The 12,256-nt window shown below is 38.2% G+C and overlaps 1 protein-coding gene across 14 annotated transcripts in view; it reads right to left on the reverse strand.

The window, feature by feature from the left end:
* CPEB3 (cytoplasmic polyadenylation element binding protein 3) overlaps window positions 1-12,256 on the reverse strand; it is a 181,822-nt gene that overhangs the window by 82,825 nt on the left and 86,741 nt on the right. For 10 of the 14 annotated variants that reach the window (XM_059662840.1, XM_059662839.1, XM_059662838.1 and 7 more), the window contains one exon: window positions 3,999-4,022. The exons of the other annotated variants lie outside the window; for them this stretch is intronic. In XM_059662840.1, coding sequence (XP_059518823.1) covers window positions 3,999-4,022 — 24 coding nt within the window. The remainder of the gene's footprint in view (window positions 1-3,998; window positions 4,023-12,256) is intronic. 14 annotated transcript variants of the gene reach the window in all.

The raw sequence follows: 12,256 nt of genomic DNA on the forward strand, positions 1-12,256 counted from the left end.
TATGGACAGAAGTCTCCCAGAGTCCATAAAAATTCATGTACAATGAAAAACACAACATATATTTTGGTCAGGGGTGCTGCTAAATGTAAGGCAAAGATCCTGTATACCACCTGTTAGACTAGTTTCTAACAGGGGGCGCAGTTATATAGGAAAACACATATTAGAGCTTGTGAAAACCAGAATACTCCTAAGAAAAAACAACAACAACAGAATACTCCTGAAAGAAAATGCTACAATGCTTTGGGGTCCTTTCGATTCCACAAGGGAAATCAACATGTATCTACTAAAACACATTTCTACAATAAAAATGAGTATCAACAGAAAATGTAATTGGATGTTTAAATACTTTATATACAATCAATATTCATTTTCAAATCCTATTCTTCCATATCTAATTCTTCTTCTTCCCTAACCACTGCCGCTTCAACTACACTACTGGAAGCACGTGGCTCGTCAAAGAGTCTACCCTCCAACACTTGTTTCCCCACCTAAGCCTTCTGTTGATGCCCAGGTTCTCTCTGGTTTTCATTATTTGTTTCGTGAAACCCTCCTTCTAAAGCCTGACATATCTGTGTTTGGGAGTCTTCCCCTCTGTTTTACCACCATTCATCAAGGCAGCACAGACCATCTCATTGCCAACCTCGCCCGTCCAGCTGGCCCCCACTGCACACACTCAGGGACATATCTTCAAAGCAACTGGTCATGCCAATCTCACCTCAAAGCTTTCTTTCAAGTTGAATCACATACCTAAAGTGCCTTGCCTTCCCCTCCTCTTCCATTATCGAAAGTGTTCCTGAAATTCTACCTATCGAAGGCAGCTTTTCCAGGTTCAGGAGAGGTGAAAGATTCTACTGGCCTAATTCTTGCTGACAGATCTCAAAACTGTGAGGTAATTCCCTCTGCTTCCTATTCCTAAAATATTTACCGACATATATAGGGTGGGCAAAGGTAGGTTTATAGTTGTGAGTACTTGAAACACAGAATTTATCCTTGTATTATTATTTATTAATTATTGTATTATTTTCCATACAAACTATAAACCTACTTTTGCCACACTCTGTATATGTAACATAGATTATGAGTTATAGCTAATCTTTTTGAAAAATTAATTTTTATTGATTTGAGAGAGAGAGAGAAAGGGAGAGGAACAGGGAGAGAGAAACATCGACTGGTTGCCTCTCATATTCAGGAGATTGAACCCACAACCTGGATATGTGCTCTGACCAGGAATCAAACCTGTGACCTTTTGGTGTATGGGACGACAGTCTAACCAACTTAGCCACACTGGCCATGGTGAGTTATAGCAAATCTTAACCATAGGTAGAATAAAACAACATACATCAGCAAGCTTACTTCTTATGCTTTTTGGGGTAAGTCTAAATTTTGTTTGGAGGAAACAAATCAAGTATTAATATAATCTCTAGTCACACAAATATATGAACATGAGAAAATCTGCCAGTTCATCAAATTTATATTATGCAGCATTGACCCAGATGAGTATATTTCTGAGAATGAAAGTGGATATGAGGTATACCTGCCCCATCTCACCTAGCTATGTCACTGCATTTAAAGAAGATGACATTTCTTCTTTTATAGCTTTGGGAATAGAAGTATGGAACAAAGACTTTCTTTCCTCATTACAGAAAGTCAACTTTCATCCTTTACTATTCCCCCCATGTACACACTCATATTCTCTCTCTCTCTCTCTTTTCATTTACAACTATAAAACTGCAGACTTATAGAAAGTAGGGATCAAGTCATCTAGGCCAGCGGTTGCCAACCTTTTGGGCCTCACAGACCACCGGTGGTCTGCTGATCTAGGCAGTGTTTAGCTTAGCATTTGATGCAAAGATGATCATAGCTTCTGAAAACGATTGAGTCAAAACTTACAAATAGATACCGAGAAGGTAACATGGAAATAGGTAGAGTAATTCTTTTTCATGAGTTTAGAAACTACAGGTGATCTTATATTTAATATACTATAACTTGTAAAAAATAATTTTTAAAATGTAATGCCAAACTCTGTTCTGCATAGATGTGGGTTTACTTTAAAGCAATCCTCATCACTAAGCATTGTTAAGTGCTAACTATATGAATTACCACAGTGTCAGGGAGAAGAGACAACTGTCCTCGAAGAACTTATCTCCAGTTGAAGATCAGGGCACCCAGAAAAGAAAGGAAGAATGTAAGGCAGCAGAAGCAGAGGAAAACGCTGGTGAAACGGGGAGAAGCCAGACGATGGGGATCCTGAATGGAAAGGGGGTGTGCATGGACACAGTGGCATTTCAGAAAGGTGAAATAATACAAATGGAAGGAGAGGGGCAAAGCCTGAGAAACCAGTGGGAAAATATTAACAAGATCTGGCGACAGATCACTGTGTAGTTCCCACCATCGACCCTCCAGATGGTGTTTATCTTACATGTAAAATGGTCCATTCCCTATTCCTTCCTGAGAGTGATCATTTTTCTAGCAGCCAAAGAAAGAAATGGTACAAAATAATTTCTAGTGATGTTATTTTCTATACTTTAAATCTAAAAATAATTTAGTCCAGGCCCTGGCCAGATAGTTCAATGGGTTGGAGCATGGTCCCGACACGCCAAGGTTGTAGGTTTGATCCCTGGTCAGGGCACATACAAGAATCAGCCAATGAATGTGTAAATAAGTGGAACAACAAATTGATGCTTCTCTCTCTCCCTCCCCCTCTCTTTCTAAAATAAAAACAAAATAATAATTAATTTAGGTTAAAAATGTTAAATAGTATTTATTTCCAGGGTTAAAAATAATCAACAACACAAATGTTTTTCTTTACCATGAGGTGAAAACAGATTCCACCATGAAAGAAGGTTTCAATGGCAACTCAAATACATATTAGGCTCTGCCAATATTCATCAATTCAACAAATATTTACCATGAAATAAATAAAATATTATGAATTTAATGTTATCTTCCCTTCAGGATTCAACTACAAAGTCAGAGACAGCCAATGAAGGGTAAACAACACCCAATAAGCAGCCAAAAGACAAAGGTAGCAGATTTGCCTCTGATCTTGAGATCACATAGCAAGTAAATTACTTCATTTCTCCCAGTTTCTACAAATGAGTTGAGTCCCAAAGCAATTTATATTTCTGGAATGCTTTTAGTTGACATTGATAGGTTTTCCTTTCCCATTTTTTATACTATAATTTCATTAATACTCTTGAGGTTGAACAAGACTGGTTCTATTACCTTATAATGTACAGGTAAGGATACCAGACTAAAGTGATAAAGCAATGATTGCAATCTAGGTCCTTGATCCTAAATCTCATACTCTTTCTACTACATTAAGCTTACCTACTTCCTAAAATTATTTGGACAAACTACAGATGTGGGAATACTTTAGAAAGGCTAAAGCATTATACAAATGAGAGCAATATTATTTTGTTTGGGTGTGACTAGGAGAAAATGCAAGTTCTATGGGGCCTAGCAACTATACAAGTTGGGGATCCCTCTTTAACAAAAAGAACACAAAACTAAAGATCGTGGAGGGGGCTCATGAAAGTGAGGTTCCTTGAAACTGAAGCTTCATTTAGCTTCAAGGTAAATCTGCCTCTGGATATAACACACACAAAAATTCACCAGTCAACCTACTAAGATCAAGAATTGCCTTCTAATACCCAACTTCTGCGTCTAAGTGGTAGGAGAAGAACACAGTGGATACAGGACCAAAAAAAAATTTTTTTTCGTATCCCCTCAAGATCATTCACGATAAATCATAAACAAAAGCTTCCCTGTAGAAATAGTCTTTGCTATGTCTTTATTAGGATTAAAGAACAAATTACCAACTAACAACAAAAAATATATAATGAACATATAAGAGAATTATGTCACTAAAATAATTAAGATAGGACATCATACCATACATTAACTGTTTTATACACACACAGAGATATAAACATACACACAATCATATTTACTCACAATTTGGCAAGCAAAAGATCTCATTAAAAAAATTTTTTTACCTCGTCTCCGCCCATAGCTCCTGGCTGCATGTAAACACAGAAGAAAACCATGGGTATTTGTATCAAAATGATGAACTTAGAAATAAAAAAAAAACACATTCACACAAACCTTTCCTAAGTATTCTCAGCACTGATCTGGAGATACTGTTTAAATGGACTGCAGACATATTATACTTAAAAATCCTTTATGAAGCACAAGTTAAATCACAACCTAAAGAGAAAAGGGAAGGCAGGGGAGGGTGGGTGGGAAGAGATCAACCAATGAACTTGTATGCATATATGCATAGACCATGGACACAGACAAAGGGGTGGTGAAGGCCTGGGGGGAGGAGGGAGGACTGAAGAGGGCTAGAAGAGGTTAATGGGGGGGGGGGGGCGGGGCGGGGGAAGACCTATGTAATACTTTCAACAATAAAGATTAAAAAAACAAGAAAAAAAGAATAGCAACCCCTAAAAAGGAAAAAAATACAATAAAAATAAAAGTGTTCACCAGAAAAAAAAAAAGGGGGGGGGGGTCAACTGGACGTGGCAGCCATGTGAAAAGACACACTAGGTGCTTAAGTTTCACACGATTCATAAAGATTTACATTGTGGCCCATTATCTATATCAGATATAGATAGAGTTCTTTAAAATTTTTTCCTAATTTATACATATTCATTTATTCTATATATTATTACCATCAGACATCACCTAAAAAATTTTCACTGGTGGTCATTCTGAATTCTGAATTTCTACACACACACACACACACACACACACACACACACACTTCAGAGAGTCCCCTGAAAACTATATAGAGATTTTACACAAAATTAACTCTTACTTTACAGATGTTTCTATAAAATTTTCAGTGACCAAGTTTCTCTTGGTCTCCCCATACTTTCCATACAGTATCATAGATGAGGGGAAAACATTGTATTTGTCATCTAGAAAGTGAGCTGAAAGAGTAGAAAGAGATTAGTGTACTGGGTATACCCCAGGTCATGCTGAAGAATAGAGTACTTCGAAGATTATCTTCCTTAAACCTCAAGACCCACAGAATGCACTGTTACGGTGTTTAATAGAGCGAGACTGTGGTATCATACATAAATTGATAGGAGATACTGTTATCTAAAATTATTTTCAAGTGGAAAGTTTCTCAAATTGACAACCCCAGGTTCTATAAAAAATAAATGAAATCTTTATAATCAATTTTTTTTATTTTATTGATTTTTTTACAGAGAGGAAGGGAGAGAGATAGAGTTAGAAACATCGATGAGAGAGAAACATCGATCAGCTGCCTCCTGCACACCTCCCACTGGGGATGTGCCTGCAACCAAGGTACATGCTCTTGACCGGAATCAAACCTGGGACCTTTCAGTCCGTAGGCCAACGCTCTATCCACTTAGCCAAATCAGTCAGGCTTTAATCAATTTTTTAAATCATGGAGTGTCATAATAGCTTAAAACCAAGAAACAAGGATAATCTGGGGTTGTATTTGCAGTATAAGACAGTAATAAAGAAAACTATTTCCCTCCTAGGGAAAGAATTCAGACTTTGCAGCTAGAAATTTAAAATACCAATTGGCCCGTCTCATCTTCTGTAAGTTTTCACTTTTCTTCAGACATACTCATGCTTCCCCAGTTCAAGCTCTACTTCCTCCCTAACTCCTTCTCTCACTATAATGTTCAATTTTTTAAAAAATCTTTCTTGCACTTACAAAACAGTTACTGTTTACATCACTTACAAAGGAAATACATTTCCCCCCCCCCCCTAATTTTTTTTTTTAACTTTTACACTTTTCATTTTTTGGAAGCTGGAATTCATCTTCCCATAGAATGTATAATAAATGGTAGTTAGTTTCTTAGCTTGGCCTCCTGAAAAGCCTACTTCATTTATAATAATATGAATGAATTAACAATAACAGATAACATTCAAAAGAGATTAAATAGATTTTGACATCCTACCACTTATTTTTTTGTCCCTTCCCCCATTCCCAATGATGTCATGCTACCCAACACCCCCACTGCAAAACCTCTACTTAGAGAAAAAAATAAAGCATTCTGTATGTCAAAATTACTCATTTCTCTTCCAAACAGCAAATTTCCATTCTTTCATTATATCTAATTTCTAACCAGATGCTCAATGAAAAAGAATATGATTACAATACTAAGGTACAAATGACTCATCAGACCTAAAGGACAAATGAGAATGCTGATCAGTCAAGTCTTTATCTGCTAAATATTCAGTAATAGAAACAGATCCAGTGAACAGATCCAGACCGGTGTGGGGAAAGGAAGAGCACCCTGAATTGGGGAGTGGGGAAGATTTGGAAAAGATATACTGGGGAGTTTTAATCAAAACTTCCTTAAACATGATTTTTATATATTCTTTGCTTTTTCTATTCTAATCAAGGACAATAAATGGATTCATGTCAGCCTAGGGACTCATGGAGTGAGTCCTTGCCTTGTATCATGGAGGCAAGATGGCATATGGAATAGGCAGCCAATTCAGTAATCTCAGATGCTTCAACTTGCTTTCTTCATTCATAATGGAATTTAATTATGTGCTACCTTGGTTCTAATTTCAGTGTTTTATCTATGATCTCTATGATGATGATTATTATAGCAGCTAAAATTTAATGAGGTACTTACTGTGTGCCAGGAACAGTTCAAAATGCTTGACACATTTTAACAATATTCCCCATGATTTTATGACATAAGTATTCTTAGACGCTTCTCTCAAATGAGGAAAATGGGACACAGTATTAAGTATCTCACCTAAAATCACACAGCTAGGAAGTGGTGAACTTGGAATATAAATCTAAGCAGTCTGGCTCCTGATTCCACAGGTTTAAACACCACACTGTACTGTTAAATTCCTAGAGAGCAAGGTTGATGTCGTCTACTCCTTTTAATATCTTCTAATGAACCCGGTAGAACGCTCTGTACCAAGCTGATATTCAACAAATACGGCTTGTTAGCTGAGTATGCAACCGAGGGAGGGAGGAACGCATGCCTTGATGGCCTTTAGAATGTAGGCCAACCCTGTTGGTGATTAAAAATGTGCTCATATGAGGGCCATTTGCAAATAGACTAATTAGATTCAAACGTTTCCCTAAGGGAGAGGTAATGACATGAACACCAAGTAGAGAAACTTGGGAGCACAACGGCAGTGCTTTCCCATGAGAGCAAGTAGGAATTTTAAACAAGAAGAATATTGAACATATAAATTTAAATGAGCCAGCACAAAACAACCCCACATAGGCGAAAGAGGGGGTAATGTGACTAGTTTCATCTACATGACATATTCTATGCTAGTGTTGATTTATATCAGATATAATAAGATCTGATATACTTTAAAAGTCATATCTACTTCCTCTAAGACCTTTAATTCTTGGTTATCAATCATCATAGTCATTACAGATAAAATTCTTTTATCATTTCATATGTATTAAATAATTTTGCACCTCATAAAATTACATTTAATTTTTAGGAGTCAAAAGTAGTGGTTCCCCTTGGCCAGGGAAGTATTCACTGGAAGGGAGTCTAAGAGGGGTTCTGTGGTATTGGTAATGTTTTGGTCTTGATCTAAGTTCTGGTTATAGGGCTGTGTTTAATTTGTGGTAACACATCAAGCTATGATCTGTGCATGGTTTGGTATGTAGATTATACTCCAATAAAAAAATAAAAACATTACAAATATTTTAGAATGGTTCACTGGGACATGCTACCATTTTTGTAGTCTTTGAATCATAAACCTGAATAATCCAAAATTGAAAAAGAAAAGTAAAGAATCATTTCTAATCCATCAAAATAAATATAAACAGCCAGATGGAGGTGTCTTTGCTGAAGGTCACATTAAGCTACGAGCTGCTTCAGGGGCACCTTTAGGAGTCAGCAACAGGGCAGAAGACATCAAGACCAGAACCAAGAACTACCAGGCTGCCCCTTGACAACCGCTTCCCCAACTAGAACCAGAGCAGGAACTGCTGGCAGAACTACCTGGACTTGCACTGCTGTGAGAAGGCAATGACCACTGAAGGGGGTGATGTCTCCGTGTGCAAATGGTACCAGTGTGTGTACAAGTCCCTCTGCACCAGGCAGAAAGCATGTTCCCTGGGAAGATCTGAGCTGGCTACACCCACCTGTCCTCTGACCTCCAACCTTCTCCCAGGGAGGTGAAGGGGGACCTGGATACATCCCACCCTGGGGTCCTGAAGTATAGCTTAACTAATAATAAAAACTTGTTGGAAAAGTATAAAAATACATATATACACATATACTGAGTGGAGTGAAAGTTTACAGTTGTGAGCACATGAAATACAGAGTTTATTCTTGTATAATTATTTTTCCATATGAACAACTGTAAACCTACTTTTGCCATACCCTGTATATATACAGAGGTCCAGGCAGTTAGCAGTGGGATAGGCCAGAGTTATTCTAAAATAAGTTTACATGATCAATGCCTAGTACATTGTGAATGGCACTCTCACGTTAATGGAACAGTGCCTTGTTAGCCATACGAGAAAACGCTGTAAAGGGATCATCTGTTACTCCTTTTGACTTGGCCCGTAATTGGTTTAAAATAGCTGCACTCATACACAGGATTCCCCAAGGGCATGTTATGATCTGATTTAAAAATCTAAAGTAATTCTTCAACTACATGGATTCACCCAAATTTGCTAAAGTTTCTCTAAGCAAAGTAACATTATATACAGGTTCCACTATAAAGGCTCAAAGACAAGGGGTCGTGGGGAGACTGAGATCTCCATTCTGTTGTGGATCAGGAGAGCAGGCACTATTTCCAGGAACTTAAGCAGAGTCCCTGGGAAGCTGTATTGATGAAAACCAGATGAACAAGATACAAGAACTTAATATAACATTTTATTAACTGGCTTGGAAATATCTGTCAGGACTAGTAAAAGTCAACTGTAGAAAGAAATTGTTTATTTCTTTCCTTGCAATAAAATCAGTTTCTTAAAAACACCTTGCAAACTTATTTTTTGAATTCCACTTCAGTAAGCAAAATTAAATTCTATTCAAACATCTAATGGCCCCTGTCCAGCTTCCATCTAAGTATTTATTAGTCATGCAAAAAATTCCACCAAAAGATGAGTTAAAGATCTTAAAGTTACTAAAAGAATGTCCCCTTTTCCCTAATTAGATTGTAAATTCCCAAAGAGCAGGAACGATGGGAGTTTATCTCATAAATGCTCCTCTTCTATCTTTGTCTTTATTGTGGTAGGTAACATAGTTTTAGGTCAGTGATTCTCAATCTGGCACACTGTAATTTGAAAGATCAACTTCTCTATAAACAACATGAACTTAGCAGGTAAAAATGATGCTTGAAGGGATGGGGTACATTTTCACCTGCTACATTTACATAAACTGTTTGGATGTTTTAAAGCCCCTTCTTCCTACCATTCTCTCTTTGACTTTTCATATTTTTCTCAGAAAAATCTTTCCATTTCATTTGCAAGCCTAGAAAGTAACACTAAACAGTAAATAATACTAGTGTTACTGACATACTTTACAAAAAGAGAAGAAATACCATGAAGTAAAATGTAATAACCTATTGATGATTTATCATGCTCCAGGCACTGCATTCTAAATGTTAACCAAATCTATTCTAATTGCAAAGCAACTGCCATAATATACATTTCCAGATGGACATACTGAGGCCCAGGAAGGTGACTGGGACCAGGTTACTCAGCTACTAAAACAGCAAAGCTGGGACTGAGTCCAGGTCAACACTGGTTCCACCGCATTTATTCTTTTTTTCCCTTTAAGTTGAGGTATTATTTATATTCAATAAAATCCAACCACTCTAAGTGTACAGTTTGATCAATTTTGGTAATAATACAGTGAGGTAACCACTACCATTATAATAAAGATATAGAACAGTTCATCTCCCTAAAAAATGTCCTTATGCCCTTTTGCTATTGAACCCACTGCCCCTGGCAACCATTAATTTGCTTTCTGTACTACAGTTTGTGTACCCTTTCGACAACTTCACATTAATGGAATAAATGTGTTTGGCTTCCTTTATGTAGCACACAGTATTTTTGAGATTTATCCATGATGTTGCCTGTGTTAATATTTTTTTCTTTTTTGTTAATCCTCACGTGAGGATACTTTTTCCATTAATTTTTAGAGAGACTGGCAGGGAGGTGGGGGAAGGGAGTATGGAGAGAAAGATCAATGTGAGAGAGACACCTCAATTGGTTGCCTCTCACATGCACCCCGACTGAGGTCGGGGACTGAACCTGCAACCCAGGTACGTGCCCTTGACTGGACATTGAACCTGCAATGTTCTAACCACTGAGCAAGCACGCTGGCCAGGGCAATATTTCTTTTCTTTTTATTGCTGAGTAGTATTCCATAGTACTAGTATGGAAATACCAGTTTACCCATTCCCCAGTGGTTATGAAATGAAATATGTCCCCCCCAAAATTTATACACTGTAGCCTTAACTCCCAATGTGACTGTTTTTGAAGAGAAGGTCTTTAAAGAATTAAGGTTAATGAGGTCATAAGGGTAAGGCCCTGATCCAATAGGACTGGTGTTCTTATAAGAGAAGGAGATACTGGGACTGCACAGAGAAAAGTCATGTGAGGGTCAAGAAAGAAGGCATCCATCTGCCAGCCAACGAGAGAGGCCTCAGGAGAAACCGACCCTGCTGCTACCTTGTCCTTGGACTTTCAGCCTCCAAAACTATGAGAAAATAAACTTCTGTTTTGTTAGGGCAGCCCCAGTAAATACACCAGTTGACAGACATTTGAAAGCCTTTACTCTTAAATCCCAACATTGAAGCGCCAGTATTTCAACCTATCAAGTCCTTGAAAGTACCCAGAAATTTCTTTAGCGTTTCCACAAACTTCATTCTCTAAGTGTTTGCTTTTAGTAGCATCATCTAAGATGAATGAAAAATAACTTTGCAATCAAATTTTATTTCATTTCATTATTACTACCATAGTATTAGTTTTTTATTCATCATTATACTTAAAGCTGTTATTTTATGAATTAAAATCAGTGTTTTAATAGGTATTTTTAGATTCCACATATAAGTGAGATCATGTGATACTTATCTTTCTCTGACTGGCTTATTTCATTTAGTATAATACTCTCCAGGAATATATCCATTTTAAATTAGAAACCAGGTAAGCTGCCCAGGTAGCAAATCAGTAATGGATCAAGGATTTAAACCCAGACCTGTTTGCCCTTCCTCCCCCAAACTGCATTATTTCCACTATACTAGGCTGAAGAAAAAGACTTACGCAGTTATCAAAGGTATCTGTGTGGGAAGAGCAACAAAGAAAAGAAGGCAAAGTTTCATCTACTTCAGTTTACCGAGGGATCCTGAGCATACCAAGTCCTGGAAAGCAGACACCCAGTCTGCACTGACTAGAGGCCTCGTTGGAAGTATGGTTAAAATTTGCGCCACTAACAAGGAAGACTATGTTCTGAAAGTAAAACTGATCCTTTTGGAGGTGCACTAATTCTCCAAGATCAATAAAGTATTTTTTAGCTAACTCTTATAAAGGAGCTAAATGCAACTTGAGTGACCTTTCAGGGAAAACCCAAGAGTAGAAATCACACTGGATTAAGAGACTGACTGGCAGAATAAAGTGTGTGTCCAAGCCACAGATGACAATTTGCTGGCTGCATGACATCAGCAAGTTCCTTTACCCTTTTTAGAAAATGAAAACACTGCCATGTTTTAAACAAGATTATAATAAAGACTAGGGGCCCGGTGCATGAAATTCGTGCACTGGGTGTGTGTGTGGGGGGGAGTGTCCCTCAGCCCAGCCTGCCCCCTCTCACATACTGGGAGCCCTCAGGCGTTGACCCCAGCCCAGGCCTGACACCTCTGACAGAGGCATCAGGCCTGGGCTGGGGGCAGAACCAGTGATGGGGGGAAATGAGGGTCCCCTGCTGGGCGGGAGAGCGGGTTGGGGGCGAGCCGCCCTGCCGGCCCCGCGTCCAGGTCTACCGGCGGGATCAGGTCTCGGGCGACTGCTGGCACTCACACCCCCAACCCGCTCTCTGATGGCGCTGTACCATCCTGCCTGCAATATGCAAATTAGCCGCCATCTTTTTTGGCAGTTAACTGCCATCTTAGTTGGCAGTTAATTTGCATATCTCACTGATTAGCCAATGAAAAAGGTATTGGTCGTACGCCAATTACCATTTTTCTCTTTTATTAGTATAGGATGAGATGAATGAGCATCATTTTCAACTTTCCTATCAAAGTGGCCCAATGGCAAAGGAAAATG

This window comes from Myotis daubentonii, chromosome 13, assembly GCF_963259705.1.
Source record: "Myotis daubentonii chromosome 13, mMyoDau2.1, whole genome shotgun sequence".
Taxonomy (NCBI): Eukaryota; Metazoa; Chordata; class Mammalia; order Chiroptera; family Vespertilionidae; genus Myotis; species Myotis daubentonii.